The sequence below is a fragment of the Medicago sativa genome, chromosome 2 (genome assembly GCF_051527215.1).
Source record: "Medicago sativa cultivar Bolivia chromosome 2, Bolivia_mono, whole genome shotgun sequence".
Lineage (NCBI taxonomy): Eukaryota > Viridiplantae > Streptophyta > Magnoliopsida > Fabales > Fabaceae > Medicago > Medicago sativa.
Window position 1 is genome coordinate 626,115 of NC_140750.1, and position 25,303 is coordinate 651,417.

General features: G+C 31.1%; 3 protein-coding genes across 5 annotated transcripts; 1 reads left to right on the forward strand and 2 right to left on the reverse strand.

Moving 5' to 3' along the window:
• Positions 1–79: 79 nt before the first annotated feature.
• Positions 80–6,134, reverse strand: LOC146943365 (transmembrane 9 superfamily member 1). Its single transcript, XM_085747835.1, has 12 exons — positions 5,996–6,134; positions 4,319–4,511; positions 4,128–4,232; positions 3,016–3,033; positions 2,822–2,919; positions 2,585–2,737; positions 2,340–2,474; positions 2,022–2,188; positions 1,708–1,802; positions 1,227–1,600; positions 711–984; positions 80–556 (listed from the first exon to the last, which is right to left on the reverse strand). Exons 1-12 carry the CDS (start codon positions 6,065–6,067, stop codon positions 489–491), a joined length of 1,752 nt encoding a protein of 583 aa, XP_085603961.1. The 5' UTR covers positions 6,068–6,134; the 3' UTR covers positions 80–488.
• A 1,670-nt stretch (positions 6,135–7,804) lies between these two features.
• LOC146943366 (serine/threonine-protein kinase SAPK7-like) lies at positions 7,805–10,928 on the forward strand. Of its 3 annotated transcripts, none has more exons than XM_085747839.1 (10): positions 7,805–7,923; positions 8,050–8,201; positions 8,301–8,375; positions 8,507–8,608; positions 8,769–8,822; positions 8,920–9,012; positions 9,111–9,203; positions 9,850–9,954; positions 10,031–10,129; positions 10,387–10,928. In XM_085747839.1, exons 2-10 carry the CDS (start codon positions 8,082–8,084, stop codon positions 10,699–10,701), a joined length of 1,056 nt encoding a protein of 351 aa, XP_085603965.1. In that variant the 5' UTR covers positions 7,805–7,923; positions 8,050–8,081; the 3' UTR covers positions 10,702–10,928. The 3 variants fall into 3 exon arrangements, with proteins under 3 accessions (XP_085603965.1, XP_085603964.1, XP_085603966.1); XM_085747838.1 differs by having other exon boundaries at positions 7,805–7,891; XM_085747840.1 differs by lacking the exon at positions 7,805–7,923 and having other exon boundaries at positions 7,960–8,201.
• Positions 10,929–11,808: 880 nt separating this feature from the next.
• TH1 (thiamine biosynthesis protein) lies at positions 11,809–16,100 on the reverse strand. The gene is made up of 9 exons (XM_085747836.1): positions 15,992–16,100; positions 15,556–15,909; positions 15,272–15,347; positions 15,101–15,176; positions 14,656–14,790; positions 14,157–14,221; positions 13,886–14,013; positions 13,462–13,718; positions 11,809–12,614 (listed from the first exon to the last, which is right to left on the reverse strand). The coding sequence occupies exons 1-9, from the start codon at positions 16,064–16,066 to the stop codon at positions 12,083–12,085; spliced, it is 1,698 nt and encodes a 565-aa protein (XP_085603962.1). The 5' UTR covers positions 16,067–16,100; the 3' UTR covers positions 11,809–12,082.
• Between the last annotated feature and the right edge of the window lie 9,203 nt (positions 16,101–25,303).

The following is a 25,303-nucleotide window of genomic DNA, read 5'->3' on the forward strand; positions in this document are numbered from 1 at the left end:
CTATTCTATTCACATTCCTTACAAACAGACAAGAGAAATTGAAAATATTCACATCCTCAAAAACAATAGAAGGCAAAAATGAATAATCGTAATGATTTAAAATTTAGATTAAACCACGAAGGTATGTGGAGGAAGTACTCAGAACGGAGTTGATACAAAATTCATTTCCGAGACTTCATCCCCTCTACGTACAATAGATAAAGCGCGTTTGGGAATCAGACATCAGTTCGTCAATCTGGCACCTATTTTGTAATAAAAGGACTTAAAAAGAAACCATAAGAGTCTGATATTTTGCTAGCTACTATCTGAATTATGATAATAAAGATCAATCCCTGCATTCTAAATCAAAGCTTTCAATTACAGCCAGGGAAAAAAATCTCAGGGTTTCCCTATTATCGAGAAAGAATACATTCCCATCATCAAAACCCCGTCATACTACCCTATAAACATTGCTTGGTCCCCACATGACCAGAGGCTTCATCTAAGCCTTAGTCACACTTGATATTGCGGTAGATCCTCCTCACAAACAAATTCGAACCAAGATGACCCACAGCTCCTGCACATTTGAAGAAACATTCATATCAAGTATGGTGATAAGAACATATGAACTTTTATTATAAGGTATTCAGCACGTGATTAAGGTATCCCATTTCCCTTGTGCAGAGCGAATACATGATCCCAGAAAGAGTAAAATTAAACTGAAGACTTACCACAGAGAATTCCCAGTCCAAGACAAAACATCGCAGTGTATCCAAAATAGAAGCTAGTTTGGAAGAAGCCTGACATCTTTGTCTTCACATAGTAGTAGTATATCGAGTACAAATATACATAAACGCCTGTTGATGCAGCTGAAAGAAAAGAAGTCCATTGCCAATTGTAGTTCTCAGCATTTAACAAAAAGTATGTCCCCACAATTGTCACACATACTGTAACAACAATGAGAATCAGAAAAACCAGTAGCATGAAGCCATAGACATAGTACACCTGTTGGCCACAAAGTGGAAGGAAAAAGAATGGAAAAAACAAGTAAGAAGACAGTGCTTGTGTTTAATCAGCTTTCACGGGAATACAAGGGTTACTCCTAAAAAGGTCATTGCAATTTGAATAGAAATATCTCCATGAGAATAATTACTGACTCTGCCATGAAAAAGTGCAAGTAAATCTTCACAAGACCAATAAGAATAAAAAAACTTTCTACCCGAATAAGGCATTCCATTGTAACTCACCTTGTAATTCCAGAAGGAAGTAAATACAAAATACATCTCAATGAATATGCTGCCAAAGGGAAGCAGTCCACCCATCAGAGAAACTACAGAGGGTGTGAGGTACCACTTCTTCTCAGGAATGGGACGAGGAATGGTCTTAACACGACATGGATTATTTGGAGCACCGCTCCAGTTTCTTCCAACAACTGTGCCAAGAAGTGCAAGAGGGAAAGAGATGAAAGCCCAAATAACAAAGACAACCACCATTGTACCAAAGGGGATTGCTGCTAGAGATCCATAAAATATAGCCACGGTGTTTAAGATGAATCCAATTCCAAAGCACAGGAATGGGAAAAGTGATGCTGTAAGGATCATGGATTTAATCCAACTTTTACCTAAAAAAGATAAGCATAGTTATAGTCACTGTAAAAAGAGTGCATACAAACGAGTGAGTACATCCAAACAAACCAGAAATACAAATGAGATCAATGCAAAACCTTACCCCCATTACGTGAGTACATCCCCCCACTTACATAACCAGAAATGACTGACGTGAGAGCATAACAAACAATGAATGTTGTGACAATGGCTCCTCGGCTGCATATTAAAGGAAATTTGCATTATAATGAATTAAGGAGAAATGAACAAACAAAATACATTCAACAGGAAAACTAGAGCAACGGATCACTGATTGATAGTCGAGACATGCATAAAAGTAGAAGATAACATGTGCATGTAGCATCAAGTCCATATTGTGCAGTCATTGATAAAATAATTCAGAGTAACATTTTAGTTAGTTTAAGGTCGAGTACTTACTCAACATACAACATCCCAACAATAGCTAACAAGATGACAAGAAGAATCAACAACGCAAGCTGAGCACCCGTACCAACAACAGCTGAAAGAAGAGCCAAACTGCGAGGAGGCCGAAAAACATCACCATGCACAAGTTTCCAGCCAGATTCTTCACTGACGTCTCTTTCCTAAAAATATTTGTGTTGACCAAGAATTGACCATCAGAACCACAATGAAATTTCCAGGAATGGAATATATATATATATATATATATATATATATATATATATATATATTTCTTAAATACTTCAAAAAATAAAGTGGTTAATGAAGCTTTACCAGAGTTTCCAAATCATCATCTTCCCGAGCATACTTTGCATAGTCATTTCTCAAAGTTCGCATCAATATCATAGACACCAATCCAGTTAGGAATATGACCATCATAAAAGAGTTAAAAATAGAGAACCAATGAATCTACACAAACCAGAGAAGTGAAGTTTTATCAATGACACATAGCATATAACCAATGGCAATAATAAACACCACTTCAAGCTAAAAAAATATGGGCAGAATATATTTATCACCTGATGCTCAAAGAATGGATAGTCCAGATATACATCAAACCGGTGTCTAAAAGTGACATTAGTGGCAATCCATTTAACAGAATATGTCATGTCCAAAGATCTTCCTGCTTCCAAAGGTTTCGGGTCATCATGAGTGAGATTCACATGAATGATCTGCAAAAAGAGGACCAATTATGGCACTTCATGAACCCCAAAACACCTAACAAAACAGCAAAGTTATCCAAACAATTTTCTCACCTGATCTGTATTGTACTTAACAATGATGTTCTTGTGTGTGTAAAGGACATGCTTGCCACTATCACTGTTCTTGTCAGGATGTAGCTCCCCAACATACCCTTAAACATGAATAAAAGAACATTCAGTAATGATGAACAAATAAAACACAGTCATATCAAATGGACAGAGAGAGACAGAGACGGTGATAGGCATACCCCACAACGGAAGATCATCTGGACTTGTGTTTAGCGCATTGAAGATCAACCAATAAAACCAGCAAGGAAAGAAACAGTGCCAAACGTAAGTTATTCAGCTATTTTAAAAAATAATTATGTTAAAATGAAAACAAATAATAAGAACCAATACCAAAAACAAATTATTGTTCGCGTTATACTTATCAAGACAACATAATTTCAATTCTTCAATTATCCCCAAGGCTAGGTATTGAAAACGCTTAGTATATAGTTTAAACAAATAATCTTCATTGGCTAAAACAAAAGATTAAGATTAGAAGAGAATGTTAAAAAACATGATCCATGGACCCAACATGCAGAAGAAGCTCTGTAGGACCTGGGTTTTTTTAAGTCAAGGTGATTGTAATATCAATTAGAATGCTTAGGCAGAAATGTTATCAATGGCGGATGGCGGACAAAGGTGGAAAGCCAAAAAGCCGCCATCTTCTCAAATTGGCCATGCAGTTGTCAAAAAAAATCCACCACCACAATCCACCATGGCCGGCATTTGACATCACTGTTAGGAAATGACTTCACATACAAGTTTCTAAAGGCTTGTTTTGCTCGAGAATTTTTTATTCTTATTTTCAACTATAGAAGCACCACTTTGTTTCATTTGATGTTTTGTTTTTCAAGATGTGTTAAAAACACTGTTGGCCTCCTGCAATGGCATCTTCTTGATTTTGATTTAGAGAAGCTGATTGGATAGACAAGACAGAGAGTAAATCCCACATTGGATTATAAGAGCTTCTCAATTAAAATAGGTTCATGGTTTTTCACTTACAGAAATCCTTATAAGCTTATACACATGTAAAGAGAATTTAAATGAGAAATCTTCCAACGAAACACAAACACAGAAGCTAATTTAAGGTAAATGATTCTTTCAAAAAAAATCCAACAGTGCTTTTTGTGAAGTTTATCCATACTGAGTTCTAAGAGGCAATATTTTGTGGGTTGGATATTATTTTCCAGTCTTTATTTAATAAAAGACCAATGACAAAAACATGCATCAAGCCTTTAAAATTTCTTGATTATCCATAAGTACAGTCGTTTTATCGATTCTGAGTAAAGAAAAGAAACAACGCATAACATACCCATGAAGAATTCAAACCAGTAATTATTTTCAATTGCATCCTTGAACTGTTTAACCTTTGCCTCGTCAAGATTCAAACGGCAAAAAGTGGTCCTTTCCACATTCCCTGGAAAGAAAAAGAAAAAAACGTTAAAGCCAGTTTGTCTACTGATAGGTCTTAAAGGAAATAAATGGGACAAAAATTCTGCATACCTAGAAACTTTATCTCAATTTGGCTATCAATAAGTTCGTTGCCACCAAGGACCTCACCTAGACCGCCCCATTTGTGAGCAGTATTACCAGGTGGACGGCAAAATGGCAGGCTGTAATAATTATATGTTTCTTGAGGATTATTGTACGGACCTACTTTGTTGACCCAAAGGGTAACTGGGTCATCTGGTTGGTACTGCAAAAAAACAAAACAAACTACATGCTTTAAAGAGATGCTCAGTGTTCACAGGAAGCTACATATAAATAGATACATATTTTAATCATTCTAATAAGCTCAAGAAAAGGGTATGGTACATAAAGAATCACAATTACAATTTCTTAAAAGACATATAGTAGTACATTCTAGATATTAATTTAATGGGATCACTCGTTGAAGTGTATTGTGTACCAGTAATTATTTTTGGGACAACACTTGGGTGACATGGTGGTGCCAATGTCATGTGACATTGGCCAACCACAATGTGACAAGTGATTTTCTTCTCTCTCTTTCATAAGGATTTTTTGTTTTTTGTAATTTTTTAAAATAAAGAGTGACATGTGGCATATTGTGGTTGGCCAATGTCACATGACATTGGCACCATATTGTCACCCAAGTGTTGTCCTTATTTTTTTGTCAACGCGAATCAATTTAAGATATATGAGTCATCCATAACACAAAGAAAAAGCTTCGTCCAAATGAAGTGATATCCAACATTGATAAGTTCATATGAAAGGGAAAACTATGCACCACCCTAGTTCTTAAAGTCAAGAGAGACAAAAACCCTTATGCACTCACTTATTTCCTAAACAACCTTTCCCATTGGATAAGTATGCCATATGTCACCATCCGCACCACTTCAACAATTGTAATGATAAGAACAAATAGATGATGGACCATCAAAAAAGACTAAGAACTCTAAAACCCAACCCCCTTGCAATTTTCAACCAAACTTGTAAATGGAGATAAGCTAAAACTAAATAAAGGAACCAAAAAACAATGAATATCCTTTATTGGTCAATATCAGCCATTGCCTCCCGGCACACCACTAAAACCCTAGCTTTAGTCCTACAACGAAAAAAGTTCATTTTTCATTACATTTTATAAACAAAAAAGGCTCCGTATATTTAAATTTGTTTGATAGTTGCTGTATAGGCCCCTCATGTTTGCTTAAAAGCCTATCAACTCATCAGAACATATCTTCTGATTGTCTTGTTTTTTTACTAAAAATCCATTTGGAAGCTAAGTTCCGCTCGTCCTTTTATTAGGGTTTGAGCAACCTGGGGGCATATCGAGCAACATTGGACAAGTTTTAGGTTTTACTTACTATTAAAAATTATTGGACTGGCACTATCTGAATCTTCATTCAGGGGTTACATACAAATTTCAAAGACAATGCATACAACAGTAAAACAAACTAATTAATCAATGAATGAATCTAATATAATACAAAAACAATGAATGATTGCACACTCACTCACACACGCACAAGTGAATTATCTACCATGTTTACGTAATTCGAAACAAATCAAATATGATGAATTAATCAAAACGACAACAACAAACACAAGAGAGTCGTGCATGATGAAAAAAAAAAGTTAAGATCTGATGCCCTAAGAAAATTGAAAGATGGATCTGAAGGAAACGCAGATCGAGAAGTAGAATTGTGAAATCAGACTGACCTTGTGATCTGACTCGGAAGCGAAGGCCGGAGAGAGGAGGAGAAGGAGGAGGAGCGAGAATCTGAAGAACATCGTGATGGTGGATCTCAAATTCCTTGACGAGAGAGAAACCAAAACGAGCGAAAGAGGACTTAACCTTGAAGAATTGAGACTCTCTCTATCTATCTAATATCTATTCTATTATCACTTTATTATTATTTCTCTAAACAAAACACTTTGCATTCTTTGTAAGAATGTGTTTTTTATTTATAAAAAATAACTATGTCTTGTCTTGTCTATAAGTTATTGACGGAATAAAAATGTTAAAATTGTTAGATTAAACATTCTGATCAAGGTTCAAACATGTCTCATCCTCCATTTGTGTGTGAAATTTTTAATTACTATTGTAACTGTGTTTATCCGACAAAAAATTATAATTAGATCTTTGTTAAATTATGAGTTTTAAATAAAAAATTATTTTTTTAAATAAAAAAAATGATTTGTTTTGTTTTTATATGAGAAGTATTTTCTTTTTAATAAATAGGTGGTAACTAGATTTTTTACCCGTGCTCCGCTCGGGTTTATTTTTTAAACAAAAAATGCAAGTATCGAACCATGTTTAAGGGAGCAACATAAAAATGAATGACCACTTGGCTACAACTTCAATTATAATTATTTGTGTCACAACATTATATACATATATCTTAAAAACATGGCCCCTCCACACAAAAAAAAAAAAAAAAAAAAAATTATTTTGGCTCCGCCACTGCTTACGTCTTTCTCATGTGTCCTATTTTTTCCCTAGAAAATACTTTGTTGGACTTTTGGACTATAGAATCTCAAATGAGTTTTCCCCCATTGTTGGGTGGAAAATGAGTTTTTTGGCTATTTAGATTATACGCTCAAGTTCTTAATACAATAAGTAGTTCAAATTTTATAATCTAAACACCACAAATAATAGAGTGCGTTCTTTATTTTCGATAAATCTCTAATTTGATTCTATTAAAGTTCCAATTTCGATCAACTAGTTAGAACAAGTACTTTTTGTTTGTCAAGTAACCTAGTGGCTATAACTTACACAATTTAACTGTGGAGAAGTGGAGTGTCTGATGTTCGAACCCCGACCCCTGTATATAATATGCAATATTTCTACCAAGTAAATTTGTAATACAATGTGGTATAATTATTACATAATCAAATGTAACAACTTATATTTTAAAGTCAAAACTTCTATTTAAGATTTTCTTAACCAATGCATGTCGGGGCGCTAGTTAAGAAGCAAATAGAGTATGTATGGTATTGTGAATTGTGTTGGCAAACACTTAAAAGTCAATAAAGTGTCTTTTTAAATTTAAAACTTTTTTTTTATGGTTTTCTTAACTGGTGCCCCAAGACTTATAAAAAAAATACTCCCTTCATTTTAAAATGAGTGTCACTTTAATAAAAAAATTTGTTTCAAAATGATGTCATTTTACATTTCCAATGCAACTTAAATTTTTTTCTTCCAACTTTACCCTCAATAAATACTCAAACTTTTCTCTCACACAATTTTCAATGCAACTTTAATTTTTTCTTTTTCTTATAAAGTAAGGGCAGTTCAGTAAATGTGTTATATCCAATTATTTCATTTCATTTCTTAATTTGTGTACCAAAGCCTAAAACCACACTCATTTTAAAACGGATGGAGTGTCAAACTTATTGATTTAGAGAAAAAGTAACAACAAGAAAAAAAGTGTTATGCCAATTTGTGTTTTTAATTAATTAATTATTAAAAAAAAAAGTAGAGGATAGATTTGGTTGAAATTAGTGAATGTTTTGAATGATAGTGAGAAAAGGAATGGAATGAATTGATATGATTATGATTATGATTATGATGATGAGAGGTGCATCAGTAGTAGTCTGAACACGCTTAGTACAGTACGCTCCTTTGTCTTCCCTTCTAAACATAAGTACATAACCACCGCTTCCAATTAATCTTTCTTTCTGTTCTCCTTTCCCTTTCCAAATAATTAATCGTATCACACATTCATATATTCATTCATTCATTCACCACCTTTGTTATTATCATTTCTCAGAGATCGATCCGGCGTTGAAATACTGAAAGGTGATGGAGAAGTACGAGGTGGTTAAGGATATAGGATCTGGAAATTTTGGCGTTGCTAGACTTATGCGCCAGAAAGATACCAAACAGCTTGTTGCCATGAAATATATAGAACGAGGTCACAAGGTACTACACTCTTTTCACTTTCAATTTTTATATTTTAATTAATTAATCTAAATATTATTATTATATAATAATATTTATGCATCATGTGTCTGTCTCCAGATTGATGAGAATGTTGCAAGGGAAATAATAAACCATAGAAGTCTTCGTCATCCTAATATTATTCGCTTCAAGGAGGTCTGGTCTCTTTATTATTATTATTATTATTATTATTATTACATTCAGCGTATGTATGTATGTATGTATGTATGTATGTATGTTTGAATTTGCGGTGGGATTGTCAGAATCACGCGATTTCAGTTTTGCAGGTGGTTTTGACTCCTACACATCTTGGTATAGTTATGGAATATGCTGCTGGTGGAGAGCTCTTTGACCGAATTTGCTCTGCTGGAAGATTCAGTGAAGACGAGGTTCATTCTCTTTTTTTTTTTTTTTTAATATAGGCAAATGTTAGTATATTAGATTAGTTATGATGTTAGTATTTTCTTCCAGGCTTATAGCTGCATAACCTTTTAATTTATGCGTTCTTATTAACTACCAAGTTCTGAAAGATTCGTTGATTTGTTGCAGGCTCGATATTTCTTCCAGCAGCTCATCTCAGGAGTTAGCTACTGTCATTCCATGGTAATCTATAAAAAAAATATTATCTCAAAATGCTCATGATTTCTTATTTTGCCTCTATCTTGGGGTTATATTTCTAAGTATTTTCCTTCTTTTGCAGCAAATCTGCCATCGAGACTTGAAGCTCGAGAACACCTTATTGGATGGCAGCCCTGCCCCACGGCTCAAAATTTGCGATTTTGGTTATTCTAAGGTTTAGTTATGGACTCATTTCAAATGCCAAATGCTTTATGTAAATTATTGAAGTCATACTTGACAAGTTTTATTTCTGACAACATCTTGTTTTTCTAGTCTTCTCTGCTTCACTCTAGGCCTAAGTCTACAGTGGGAACCCCAGCCTACATAGCACCAGAGGTTCTTTCACGTAGAGAATATGACGGGAAGGTAAATAATTCAGTTTCTTTCATGGAATAAGATTAAACATTTGTTGGGATGGTTCAACACAGATACTTTTGTTTGTCAGAGGAAACTCAGAAATGGATGTTAGCAATTTTTATGGGTATGAGACCATGAAACAGCATGATTGTGCTTAAAAGTTCTGCTAGTATTTAAAGAATGAGCATTATATTTGACGGCTTGATGTGTCCACATTTAACTGACATAAGAATATGGACAAAATAGCCATTACGAATTGTGTAGTCTGGAATGTAAATTGTGACAGTTCATGTAGCTTGTGTTGAATCATTGTAATTTTCAAAAGCTCTAAACACTTGAGCCACATAAAGGAATTGATATAAATTTTTCTTTATCTCCAATATTTTTATAAATGTCAGAGGAAACATTTGAAGTATTTCGTCCTTGGAAGGACTAGTCTTACCTTGAGTTTTCCGTGTTTTTTATGTTAATGATCATTTTCTTAGTTCTTCTATTTTGTTTCTGCGGTGTTGATGTTCTCATCTTAGTTCTTCTATTCTGTTTGTTTCTGTAAAGTTAGTGATGTTCTCATCTTCTTCGTTCTATTCTGTTTCTGTGGTGTTAATAATGTTCTGATTTTTCTTAGTTCTCTTATTCTGTTTTTGTGTCCTTTCAGTTGGCAGATGTATGGTCTTGTGGAGTGACTCTTTATGTAATGCTGGTGGGAGCATACCCATTTGAGGACCAAGATGATCCCAAAAATTTCAGGAAAACCATCAATGTAATTTTCTTGACATCATCTTAATTCACAGGTTTGTAAAACATATATAATTTCTGACCCTTGTATTCTTATACAGAGAATTATGGCTGTTCAATACAAGATTCCAGATTACGTTCACATATCTCAAGAATGTAAACATCTGCTGTCTCGCATTTTTGTGGCAAGTCCAGCTAGGGTATGCACAGTCTATGTTGTTAACAGCACTTCAGAGTTATTGTTTTATCTAATAATTTATTCAAAAGGAAACTAGTAAAGAAATTTGAGGCGCACACATGTTAGGTGCATGATGTCACTTGAACTAGGCTCACAAGTGTATATAGATAGTTATAGTTATATAACTATGTAGTTATTTTTCTGTCTGTTAAGTTTCATTAAGGGACAAGTTCATCTGTGGTCTACTAAAATGCCATTGTATGTTTTGATTTACTGCAGAGAATCACCATTAAGGAAATCAAGTCCCATCCATGGTTTTTAAAGAACTTGCCTAGAGAATTAACTGAAATGGCTCAAGCTGTTTACTACAGAAAAGAAAATCCAACTTATTCTCTACAGAGCATTGAAGACATTATGAAGATTGTTGAGGAAGCTAAAAACCCACCTCAGGCATCTAGGTCAGTTGGAGGATTTGGCTGGGGAGGAGAAGAAGATGACGACGAAATAAACGAAGCAGAGGCCGAGCTGGAAGAAGATGAGTATGAAAAGAGAGTCAAGGAGGCCCAGGAAAGCGGAGAAATCCATGTCAACTAATAACAAAGGAACGTTTATGTTTAGATAGAGCTATAGATTGTTGGTTTCCTTCGCTCTCTGGTTAAGTTCAAACTAGGGCAAGTGTGTTATGTTCTCATGTATAAAATTCAGTTTTCTGCATAGGAAATAATAGTTAAATAATGGCTGTAAATTTTTAAAAATACTGTACAAGTTTGTTAACTGTGAGCATATTATAAGATATATTAAGTTCTGTTTTTTGTGTTGTATCATACTCTTCTTTCTATGCTTTCTTTGTGGTAAAAAATGTCGGGTAGTGTATTGGTATATCCTTGTGTTCGTTTTCTCTTTCCATTTGATTCTGTTTTCACTTTTATCTCCTAAAATGTTTTTTTTGTTGTCTAATGTGGCATTATACCCGTTCTAGCAGTTAGCTTGGCTGGCTCAATGTCTGTGTAAGATCAAGGTTTGGGATAAAAGGTTGTCCTAAGCTATGTAACGAAGTACCTGTTTGGTTCCATGATACAACACACCAAACATACGTTTTGAACACTCAACGTGGTTTGACTGTAAAATTTCATGTTTGGCTTGGATACATGTAAATCAATTCAAACCTCAAAATCACTGGACTTGAAGCTATGATTCGGAGCTTTTGTGTTGAACTGAATCGATTTTGAATTTAATTTTTGTTCCAACGGTCATCTTCACTTATAACCTTTAATCAGTGTCAGCCGTGGTTGAAAAACATCATTGGTGTCCAAAAGCCGAAGACGAGAACGGCCGGAGGGTTTCTGGTAGAAATAGTTGCTTGCAGGGAAGAAACTTTCTGTTGGTAACTCAGATTGTTTTGACGGATGCTCAATAGCTGCTTCCTTTGGCTTGGCATATACTCCTTTCTTTTACCGTGATTGGTGCTCAGTTATGTTATAACTTATAAACTACCCTTTCTTTTACGGTAGTATTCTTTGATGCTTTTTTGACGCCTTAGACTCTTATAAATTTCATTTTATGATTTTAGACAAGTTTATAACATAACTATCCAAACAATATGAGTGCATGTTTATAAAATAACATAAGCTTTAGCGCTTCTAGTGAAATGTCCAGCTGGAACTACATGAATGAAAAAACAAATATGAGCGCATTCTTGTAGCATAAGACACTTTAATTGCATGATATTCACTGAAGTCTCCGAACATTCATTCTTGTTACGATTCAAGCATGTACCCAACAAAGGCAAATATATGTACAACCAAATATATTTTGTCCAGCCCAGGTATTGAGCATTACACACATTAATTTTAGCATGGTCTGCAAAGAATCTTCTGCAATAATGTATTTCCATTGAAGGTGAAAACAATCAGGATTCTTATAACCAGCAACCACTCCTTTAATTAAATCAAATCCCTCCCTGATTGCAGTATGTTCATTGCGTCAACAATGCTGCCTCACTAATTACAGCGTGCAAGTTTCTTGTCTCGGTCAAAATGCACTCCCTATCAAATAGAGCAGACACAACAGCAACTCCTTTGAGACTTGGTACACCAAGTTCCATTACAGCACGTGCATTTGACATACCAATGCCACCAATCGCAACAACAGGAAGCTTAGAGGCCTTGCACACCTCCTTCAACCCATCTAAGCCTATAGTACGATTGTTTTCCTTTGTATTAGTGGGATATACACCACCACTGCCAATGTAATCAGCACCATCGATCCATGCTTGATGTGCATGTTCTGGCGTCTTGCATGATACTCCAATTATCTTTTCAGGACCAAGGATAGTTCTAGCAAGACGTGCAGGCATGTCAGACTGACCAACATGAACACCATCCGCATCACAAGCAAGGGCTACATCTATACGGTCATTTATAAGCAAAGGTACTCCATACGAACGGCATATTTTAAGGCATACTTTGGCAGCATCAACAAAGTCCTTTGTCTCAGCGTCCTTTTCCCTGACAGAGCAATACAAGTAAAAAAAATGCAGCTTAATCATAAGACACTTCAATCAGAGTGACACAACAAATATTTCTAGTTTTAAGAATATCCATAACCATTATTATGAATTAGACTCTAGTGAAGTAATATTTGATATGAAAAGTCACTATAATTTGGTAACCAAAGCACAAAAGGAATTACTGTCACATCTGAATGTTTTCTTTTAAAGGGTAGTCTAACATCGCTTCAACCATGAGACAGTATCTTTTTCCAAGCAAGGGGCAAAGTTAGATGGCCAGCTATAGATATTTTGGTAAAGGATAGTTGATATTAAACCAAACAAAGAGGAAGAGAACAAGGTTACCACCATAATTGATTTCAAACAGTTAAAAGACAGCACCATGTGGTAGTTCACATGACATATTTACAACAATTGCCACATTTTATGGGGGGTTTTCTTATCATAAAGTGTTTAAGCAGATGAAGTGCATAGTTCGTAATTCAAATGAAATATAAAACCAGTTTCCCTATCAAGAAACAAGTATGATATAGCATAAAAGTTCAAACTAATCAGGCCAGAAATTTAGCATCTGACTCTGCACTGGTGCTTATTTTATTTTTATTTTATGTTGGGGAGGGGATAGAAAAGAAGATAATATAAGAGAACAACTCAAATATCCGAGAACAAGATTGAACAAATAATTTTCCTTGTGTATCAAAAATCAAATATTAAATATCAGTTCTTTAGGATATCCAGTTCGGCTTATTACATCATAAAAATTATATCTGCTAGCAAATATTAATTGCAAGAAACAATGATTCTGCATCACAATTAGGACAATGAAAAACAAGAAAGTAACAAACCTTAATTGGACAATGGTTGCACCACCTTCTACAGCAGCCTTAACTGCTTCAGCAATAGAACGGCCCCACTTCCTATTCATTCCTGAATCCGTTACAGCGTATAAAAATAAGTCATTGGGATTGAACCTATCCTGCCTATAAGAGCTCTGGTTGATATTCTTAAGTGCCAAAAAATGGTCAAAGGGGCCTTGGACTCCGTTTCCAATAACCAAGTCTCTGCTGTACTCCAAGGCAGCCTCAACAAAACGTTTAGCTATCTGTCAGAATCCAGATAATTAAAAGTATTAGAATGACAACACATTATATCTTTTATTTAAATTTGCTCTTCTCTAATTTGCTCTTAAAGTAACTAGGATAGAGAAGACCATGGTCATTGCAAATTAGGTCTTCTGGTATTTATGATAACTGAGATGGTAGAACAAACCTTCACCGCTGAAAGCATTGACGAACCTTTTGCCAGCTCTGCTGCTATGCATGATGCCATAGTACAACCAGTGCCATGAGTATTGCGAGTATTTACACGCGGCGAAGAAAGCTCGTAAAATTCCTGACCTGCAAAACTCAAGACCGAGAAATTGAGTTCAATTAAAGCATAGATCTGGATATACACGGCAGAAAGTAAAAGAAAAAAGTTTGTGTCTTGGAAGTTTTGTTTTGGCCATTGCGTCTTCGATAATTAAAGATTTTAATATTACCATCATAAAAGATATCAATAGCCCCCGATGAATTTGGGAGATCACCACCTTTGACAAGTACGCTCCTGCAATGAAATTTGATAACTTGTAAAAGCACAATACTCCGAAGTTGGAAAGTTTTTAAATTTATTTTTGTGATATCTCTCAATGAAGTCAAACACGCTTGAACATACAACACCATCAGAAGTTTCTGCTAATATAAAGCAAACACAACTAGTGGGCACCATTACTTTGAGCAAGTGAGTATAAACAAACAACACTCCAAAAGCACTGCTCAGGTGAATAGGACAATAGTAGATATTGAATTAACAATCACACTATTTCCCAGAGAGTATCAAACTTCTTTTTGAAATCAACAAACTTAGTCTTAGAACAAGTGCTTTCTATGAGATTTGTATAAATGTAGTGCATTCTGCTGGAGAGGTTTCTCTGATAAGTTCTAAAACATGATTTAGATTGACCACCACCAAAAACTACAATATATTAAACAGCAACAAACCTAGGACCCAAATCATGTATCAATTTTGCAGCAGTACGCATGTCAGAAACTGTCTTAATTGGCATATCACCAAGCAAAGCTGATGCCTCTTTAACATTTGGGGTTACAATATCAGCCATGGGAAGCAGCTCCTCCCTGTATTCGAAAACCAAGAAATAAGCACGATCAATACCCTACAGTTTTATTGATAAACTTGAGTAATTTTTCAACAGTATTTCTATCTGATATCCATTTCACCAGTGTCGCACAAACAAGGATGAACATAAAACTGAACTTTAAATATAGTATTATAGTTATACACTAAAAACAACAAAAACCATAAAAAATAATAACTGCATAAGATTGCATAATGAGAGGATTTTGGGCAGTGAGTAGTATTTGAATCCTGTTCTGCAGACTACATGTCATACTGATGTAACATAGTTCAGGTTCAAAAAATCCTTACCTAAATCCATCAAGAACAGAAGGAGCAGCAAGAATGTCTCCACTAGTAGATATCATTACAGGATCAACCACAAGAGCTGCCTTCAGCAAAAACAAATCCAGCATATAAGTCACTGCGATTGCATATTTGCAAATGAATAAACATATTATAAATTTTTGTACAAGTGAATACCTTTGACTGGAAATTTCCTAAGACTCTGACAAAGGACCTTCAGCACACTTAGAGAGGGTAGCATGCCAGTTTTGACCTAAAGAAAAGACATAACATAATCAGTTCATATATAATATAAGGTATTTCTATAACAAAAGATATAAGTAGTTATCATAAATCATGGTAGTTGAACGGAATAAGTTGAAAACAGGTTATCACCACACCATGTCATAATTTGTTTCCATAGAGTCAATAATTTCAGATAAGTCAATAATAGAAACAAAAGTGATAGCAATTAGACTTACGACATCAACGTTCATATCAGAGAGCACAGAGTTTAACTGATGTTGAACAAAATGATGAGGAACAATGTTGATACCCTGAACTCCAAGAGTGTTCTGAGCAGTGACAGCAGTAATAACAGTAGAACAGTAAACACGGCGAGCAGAACAAGTTTTGAGATCAGCTTGGATACCGGCACCGGCACCGGAATCAGAACCGGCAACAGTGAGAACAAGTGGAATATTGTTGTTGATATGGATTATCATCGGAGTGGGAATTGAATTTGGTTGCATTTTGAGGAAACGAGGTGTTTGATGATTGATGGAATCAATATTACAATTCCAAAATCTCTTGGTTAACTGTAACGGCGGAGTAATCTAGCAATGCGAGAGAGAGAGGAAAAAGTAAAAGCCGTGAAAAATGAAAAAGTTGAAAAGAGGATAAGGCGGCCTACTTTACCTGTGAATGAAGATGAAGATGAAGATGAGCATAATGGGAGGAGAAATCAACGACATTAAACACGCATGACATCATCGTAACCTGAGTTTCAAAGTACCACGATGATGATGATATGTTGGTCTGGTCAACGTTGTTTTACAATCTACTGTCCTTGCCAGCGAGTGTGTGTGTGTTTTTTTTTTTTTTTTGTGTATGAAGTTCGAAATCCCGACCTTAATATATATTAGCCGCATATTTTCTCACAAGAGTTTTTTTAAGGGTTAACTAGTTTAGATACCCGGCTTTGCCCGGGTTAGATATTAAATAAGTTTTATAAGTTTGTGTGCACGAATACACGTGTCAGTGTATTAGATTGAATTTATTTAAATTTACAATTATAATAATATCATAAAAATAAATATAAATATTTCAAAAAAAATTAAAAATAAATATAAATGATGAGATGAATGTCCAATGCAAGAATAAAAAGTGTAACAAAATCAATAATGAATTAGTCCAAGTGGTAATAGTTTTGGGTCCTTTAAACATGGACTATTACTTTCCCTCATATTGCCTTCTCCCGTGCCCTGTAAAATTTCTAAAAATGCCCTTGTGCATTCCGGATTTTAAAATTTGGATTCATGTTTACTATTTCGGATTTTATAATACAGACAATTCTTATGTATAATCAGCCATCAGACTCTCTCACATTTCAATAGTTTTGAGTTTTCCTTTTAAAAACAACAAAAAACTAAGTAAAAAATGCTAAAAACCTGTCAAATAAAATCATAAAAATATAAAAAATAGTACCAAAAAATTCTAAAAATCAAATAAAACTAATGGAAGTTTTTTCGGATTTTTCTGAGAATATGAAAAATTAATAAAAATGAAAAATGGGTCTAAACGATGGAATTTTGGATTTTGAGGGGCGGAGTCCCGTAAGAAGTCCCTTCTATGGGAGTCATGGTCCTTGAATTTTTTCTGATTTTCTGGGGATGTTTCAGAGCAATCCGATCAAGTAACCCGAAAACCCGATTTTTGTTAAATAAAATATTGGTTTTTAAAAATAGAAAAAATAATAAAAATATTGAGAATGAATGTGGAAGTGACATGTGGCATAAAAAACCTTACTTTATATATATACTATTGATTGATTGATTGATGTGTAGTTTGTTGAGATAAAAAATACTGAGTGCATAAGATCAAAAGTTTGTTGAGATATTTATGTTAAATAAAATAGAAAAAATAATAAAAATATTGAGAATGAATGTGGAAGTGACATGTGGCATAAAAAACCTTACTTTATATATATACTATTGATACTATTGATTGATTGATTGATGTGTAGTTTGTTGAGATAAAAAATACTGAGTGCATAAGATCAAAAGTTTGTTGAGATATTTATGTTAAATAAAATAGAAAAAATAATAAAAATATTGAGAATGAATGTGGAAGTGACACGTGGCATAAAAAACCTTACTTTATATATATACTATTGATTGATTGAGTGATTGATTGATTGATGTGTAGTTTGTTGAGATAAAAAATACTAAGTGCATAAGATCAAAAGTTTGTTGAGATATTTATGTTAAATAATATAGAAAAAATAATAAAAATATTGAGAATGAATGTGGAAGTGACATGTGGCATAAAAAACCTTACTTTATATATATACTATTGATTGATTAATTGAAGTGTAGTTTGTTGAGATAAAAAATACTGAGTGCATAAGATCAAAAGTTTGTTGAGATATTTATGTTAAATAAAATAGAAAAAATAATAAAAATATTGAGAATGAATGTGGAAGTGACATGTGGCATAAAAAACCTTACTTTATATATATACTATTGATTGATTGATTGAAGTGTAGTTTGTTGAGATAAAAAATACTGAGTGCATAAGATCAAAAGTTTGTTGAGATATTTATGTTAAATAAAATAGAAAAAATAATAAAAATATTGAGAATGAATGTGGAAGTGACATGTGGCATAAAAAACCTTACTTTATATATATACTATTGATTGATTGATTGAAGTGTAGTTTGTTGAGATAAAAAATACTGAGTGCATAAGATCAAAAGTTTGTTGAGATATTTATGTTAAATAAAATAGAAAAAATAATAAAAATATTGAGAATGAATGTGGAAGTGACATGTGGCATAAAAAACCTTACTTTATATATATACTATTGATACTATTGATTGATTGATTGATGTGTAGTTTGTTGAGATAAAAAATACTGAGTGCATAAGATCAAAAGTTTGTTGAGATATTTATGTTAAATAAAATAGAAAAAATAATAAAAATATTGAGAATGAATGTGGAAGTGACACGTGGCATAAAAAACCTTACTTTATATATATACTATTGATTGATTGAGTGATTGATTGATTGATGTGTAGTTTGTTGAGATAAAAAATACTAAGTGCATAAGATCAAAAGTTTGTTGAGATATTTATGTTAAATAATATAGAAAAAATAATAAAAATATTGAGAATGAATGTGGAAGTGACATGTGGCATAAAAAACCTTACTTTATATATATACTATTGATTGATTGATTGAAGTGTAGTTTGTTGAGATAAAAAATACTGAGTGCATAAGATCAAAAGTTTGTTGAGATATTTATGTTAAATAAAATAGAAAAAATAATAAAAATATTGAGAATGAATGTGGAAGTGACATGTGGCATAAAAAACCTTACTTTATATATATACTATTGATTGATTGATTGATGTGTAGTTTGTTGAGATAAAAAATACTGAGTGCATAAGATCAAAAGTTTGTTGAGATATTTATGTTAAATAAAATAGAAAAAATAATAAAAATATTGAGAATGAATGTGGAAGTGACATGTGGCATAAAAAACCTTACTTTATATATATACTATTGATACTATTGATTGATTGATTGATGTGTAGTTTGTTGAGATAAAAAATACTGAGTGCATAAGATCAAAAGTTTGTTGAGATATTTATGTTAAATAAAATAGAAAAAATAATAAAAATATTGAGAATGAATGTGGAAGTGACACGTGGCATAAAAAACCTTACTTTATATATATACTATTGATTGATTGAGTGATTGATTGATTGATGTGTAGTTTGTTGAGATAAAAAATACTAAGTGCATAAGATCAAAAGTTTGTTGAGATATTTATGTTAAATAATATAGAAAAAATAATAAAAATATTGAGAATGAATGTGGAAGTGACATGTGGCATAAAAAACCTTACTTTATATATATACTATTGATTGATTAATTGAAGTGTAGTTTGTTGAGATAAAAAATACTGAGTGCATAAGATCAAAAGTTTGTTGAGATATTTATGTTAAATAAAATAGAAAAAATAATAAAAATATTGAGAATGAATGTGGAAGTGACATGTGGCATAAAAAACCTTACTTTATATATATACTATTGATTGATTGATTGAAGTGTAGTTTGTTGAGATAAAAAATACTGAGTGCATAAGATCAAAAGTTTGTTGAGATATTTATGTTAAATAAAATAGAAAAAATAATAAAAATATTGAGAATGAATGTGGAAGTGACATGTGGCATAAAAAACCTTACTTTATATATATACTATTGATTGATTGATTGAAGTGTAGTTTGTTGAGATAAAAAATACTGAGTGCATAAGATCAAAAGTTTGTTGAGATATTTATGTTAAATAAAATAGAAAAAATAATAAAAATATTGAGAATGAATGTGGAAGTGACATGTGGCATAAAAAACCTTACTTTATATATATACTATTGATTGATTGATTGAAGTGTAGTTTGTTGAGATAAAAAATACTGAGTGCATAAGATCAAAAGTTTGTTGAGATATTTATGTTAAATAAAATAGAAAAAATAATAAAAATATTGAGAATGAATGTGGAAGTGACATGTGGCATAAAAAACCTTACTTTATATATATACTATTGATTGATTGATTGAAGTGTAGTTTGTTGAGATAAAAAATACTGAGTGCATAAGATCAAAAGTTTGTTGAGATATTTATGTTAAATAAAATAGAAAAAATAATAAAAATATTGAGAATGAATGTGGAAGTGACATGTGGCATAAAAAACCTTACTTTATATATATACTATTGATTGATTGATTGATGTGTAGTTTGTTGAGATAAAAAATACTGAGTGCATAAGATCAAAAGTTTGTTGAGATATTTATGTTAAATAAAATAGAAAAAATAATAAAAATATTGAGAATGAATGTGGAAGTGACATGTGGCATAAAAAACCTTACTTTATATATATACTATTGATACTATTGATTGATTGATTGATGTGTAGTTTGTTGAGATAAAAAATACTGAGTGCATAAGATCAAAAGTTTGTTGAGATATTTATGTTAAATAAAATAGAAAAAATAATAAAAATATTGAGAATGAATGTGGAAGTGACACGTGGCATAAAAAACCTTACTTTATATATATACTATTGATTGATTGAGTGATTGATTGATTGATGTGTAGTTTGTTGAGATAAAAAATACTAAGTGCATAAGATCAAAAGTTTGTTGAGATATTTATGTTAAATAATATAGAAAAAATAATAAAAATATTGAGAATGAATGTGGAAGTGACATGTGGCATAAAAAACCTTACTTTATATATATACTATTGATTGATTAATTGAAGTGTAGTTTGTTGAGATAAAAAATACTGAGTGCATAAGATCAAAAGTTTGTTGAGATATTTATGTTAAATAAAATAGAAAAAATAATAAAAATATTGAGAATGAATGTGGAAGTGACATGTGGCATAAAAAACCTTACTTTATATATATACTATTGATTGATTGATTGAAGTGTAGTTTGTTGAGATAAAAAATACTGAGTGCATAAGATCAAAAGTTTGTTGAGATATTTATGTTAAATAAAATAGAAAAAATAATAAAAATATTGAGAATGAATGTGGAAGTGACATGTGGCATAAAAAACCTTACTTTATATATATACTATTGATTGATTGATTGAAGTGTAGTTTGTTGAGATAAAAAATACTGAGTGCATAAGATCAAAAGTTTGTTGAGATATTTATGTTAAATAAAATAGAAAAAATAATAAAAATATTGAGAATGAATGTGGAAGTGACATGTGGCATAAAAAACCTTACTTTATATATATACTATTGATTGATTGATTGAAGTGTAGTTTGTTGAGATAAAAAATACTGAGTGCATAAGATCAAAAGTTTGTTGAGATATTTATGTTAAATAAAATAGAAAAAATAATAAAAATATTGAGAATGAATGTGGAAGTGACATGTGGCATAAAAAACCTTACTTTATATATATACTATTGATACTATTGATTGATTGATTGATGTGTAGTTTGTTGAGATAAAAAATACTGAGTGCATAAGATCAAAAGTTTGTTGAGATATTTATGTTAAATAAAATAGAAAAAATAATAAAAATATTGAGAATGAATGTGGAAGTGACACGTGGCATAAAAAACCTTACTTTATATATATACTATTGATTGATTGAGTGATTGATTGATTGATGTGTAGTTTGTTGAGATAAAAAATACTAAGTGCATAAGATCAAAAGTTTGTTGAGATATTTATGTTAAATAATATAGAAAAAATAATAAAAATATTGAGAATGAATGTGGAAGTGACATGTGGCATAAAAAACCTTACTTTATATATATACTATTGATTGATTGATTGATGTGTAGTTTGTTGAGATAAAAAATACTGAGTGCATAAGATCAAAAGTTTGTTGAGATATTTATGTTAAATAAAATAGAAAAAATAATAAAAATATTGAGAATGAATGTGGAAGTGACATGTGGCATAAAAAACCTTACTTTATATATATACTATTGATACTATTGATTGATTGATTGATGTGTAGTTTGTTGAGATAAAAAATACTGAGTGCATAAGATCAAAAGTTTGTTGAGATATTTATGTTAAATAAAATAGAAAAAATAATAAAAATATTGAGAATGAATGTGGAAGTGACACGTGGCATAAAAAACCTTACTTTATATATATACTATTGATTGATTGAGTGATTGATTGATTGATGTGTAGTTTGTTGAGATAAAAAATACTAAGTGCATAAGATCAAAAGTTTGTTGAGATATTTATGTTAAATAATATAGAAAAAATAATAAAAATATTGAGAATGAATGTGGAAGTGACATGTGGCATAAAAAACCTTACTTTATATATATACTATTGATTGATTAATTGAAGTGTAGTTTGTTGAGATAAAAAATACTGAGTGCATAAGATCAAAAGTTTGTTGAGATATTTATGTTAAATAAAATAGAAAAAATAATAAAAATATTGAGAATGAATGTGGAAGTGACATGTGGCATAAAAAACCTTACTTTATATATATACTATTGATTGATTGATTGAAGTGTAGTTTGTTGAGATAAAAAATACTGAGTGCATAAGATCAAAAGTTTGTTGAGATATTTATGTTAAATAAAATAGAAAAAATAATAAAAATATTGAGAATGAATGTGGAAGTGACATGTGGCATAAAAAACCTTACTTTATATATATACTATTGATTGATTGATTGATGTGTAGTTTGTTGAGATAAAAAATACTGAGTGCATAAGATCAAAAGTTTGTTGAGATATTTATGTTAAATAAAATAGAAAAAATAATAAAAATATTGAGAATGAATGTGGAAGTGACATGTGGCATAAAAAACCTTACTTTATATATATACTATTGATACTATTGATTGATTGATTGATGTGTAGTTTGTTGAGATAAAAAATACTGAGTGCATAAGATCAAAAGTTTGTTGAGATATTTATGTTAAATAAAATAGAAAAAATAATAAAAATATTGAGAATGAATGTGGAAGTGACACGTGGCATAAAAAACCTTACTTTATATATATACTATTGATTGATTGAGTGATTGATTGATTGATGTGTAGTTTGTTGAGATAAAAAATACTAAGTGCATAAGATCAAAAGTTTGTTGAGATATTTATGTTAAATAATATAGAAAAAATAATAAAAATATTGAGAATGAATGTGGAAGTGACATGTGGCATAAAAAACCTTACTTTATATATATACTATTGATTGATTAATTGAAGTGTAGTTTGTTGAGATAAAAAATACTGAGTGCATAAGATCAAAAGTTTGTTGAGATATTTATGTTAAATAAAATAGAAAAAATAATAAAAATATTGAGAATGAATGTGGAAGTGACATGTGGCATAAAAAACCTTACTTTATATATATACTATTGATTGATTGATTGAAGTGTAGTTTGTTGAGATAAAAAATACTGAGTGCATAAGATCAAAAGTTTGTTGAGATATTTATGTTAAATAAAATAGAAAAAATAATAAAAATATTGAGAATGAATGTGGAAGTGACATGTGGCATAAAAAACCTTACTTTATATATATACTATTGATTGATTGATTGAAGTGTAGTTTGTTGAGATAAAAAATACTGAGTGCATAAGATCAAAAGTTTGTTGAGATATTTATGTTAAATAAAATAGAAAAAATAATAAAAATATTGAGAATGAATGTGGAAGTGACATGTGGCATAAAAAACCTTACTTTATATATATACTATTGATTGATTGATTGAAGTGTAGTTTGTTGAGATAAAAAATACTGAGTGCATAAGATCAAAAGTTTGTTGAGATATTTATGTTAAATAAAATAGAAAAAATAATAAAAATATTGAGAATGAATGTGGAAGTGACATGTGGCATAAAAAACCTTACTTTATATATATACTATTGATACTATTGATTGATTGATTGATGTGTAGTTTGTTGAGATAAAAAATACTGAGTGCATAAGATCAAAAGTTTGTTGAGATATTTATGTTAAATAAAATAGAAAAAATAATAAAAATATTGAGAATGAATGTGGAAGTGACACGTGGCATAAAAAACCTTACTTTATATATATACTATTGATTGATTGAGTGATTGATTGATTGATGTGTAGTTTGTTGAGATAAAAAATACTAAGTGCATAAGATCAAAAGTTTGTTGAGATATTTATGTTAAATAATATAGAAAAAATAATAAAAATATTGAGAATGAATGTGGAAGTGACATGTGGCATAAAAAACCTTACTTTATATATATACTATTGATTGATTGATTGATGTGTAGTTTGTTGAGATAAAAAATACTGAGTGCATAAGATCAAAAGTTTGTTGAGATATTTATGTTAAATAAAATAGAAAAAATAATAAAAATATTGAGAATGAATGTGGAAGTGACATGTGGCATAAAAAACCTTACTTTATATATATACTATTGATACTATTGATTGATTGATTGATGTGTAGTTTGTTGAGATAAAAAATACTGAGTGCATAAGATCAAAAGTTTGTTGAGATATTTATGTTAAATAAAATAGAAAAAATAATAAAAATATTGAGAATGAATGTGGAAGTGACACGTGGCATAAAAAACCTTACTTTATATATATACTATTGATTGATTGAGTGATTGATTGATTGATGTGTAGTTTGTTGAGATAAAAAATACTAAGTGCATAAGATCAAAAGTTTGTTGAGATATTTATGTTAAATAATATAGAAAAAATAATAAAAATATTGAGAATGAATGTGGAAGTGACATGTGGCATAAAAAACCTTACTTTATATATATACTATTGATTGATTAATTGAAGTGTAGTTTGTTGAGATAAAAAATACTGAGTGCATAAGATCAAAAGTTTGTTGAGATATTTATGTTAAATAAAATAGAAAAAATAATAAAAATATTGAGAATGAATGTGGAAGTGACATGTGGCATAAAAAACCTTACTTTATATATATACTATTGATTGATTGATTGAAGTGTAGTTTGTTGAGATAAAAAATACTGAGTGCATAAGATCAAAAGTTTGTTGAGATATTTATGTTAAATAAAATAGAAAAAATAATAAAAATATTGAGAATGAATGTGGAAGTGACATGTGGCATAAAAAACCTTACTTTATATATATACTATTGATTGATTGATTGAAGTGTAGTTTGTTGAGATAAAAAATACTGAGTGCATAAGATCAAAAGTTTGTTGAGATATTTATGTTAAATAAAATAGAAAAAATAATAAAAATATTGAGAATGAATGTGGAAGTGACATGTGGCATAAAAAACCTTACTTTATATATATACTATTGATTGATTGATTGAAGTGTAGTTTGTTGAGATAAAAAATACTGAGTGCATAAGATCAAAAGTTTGTTGAGATATTTATGTTAAATAAAATAGAAAAAATAATAAAAATATTGAGAATGAATGTGGAAGTGACATGTGGCATAAAAAACCTTACTTTATATATATACTATTGATACT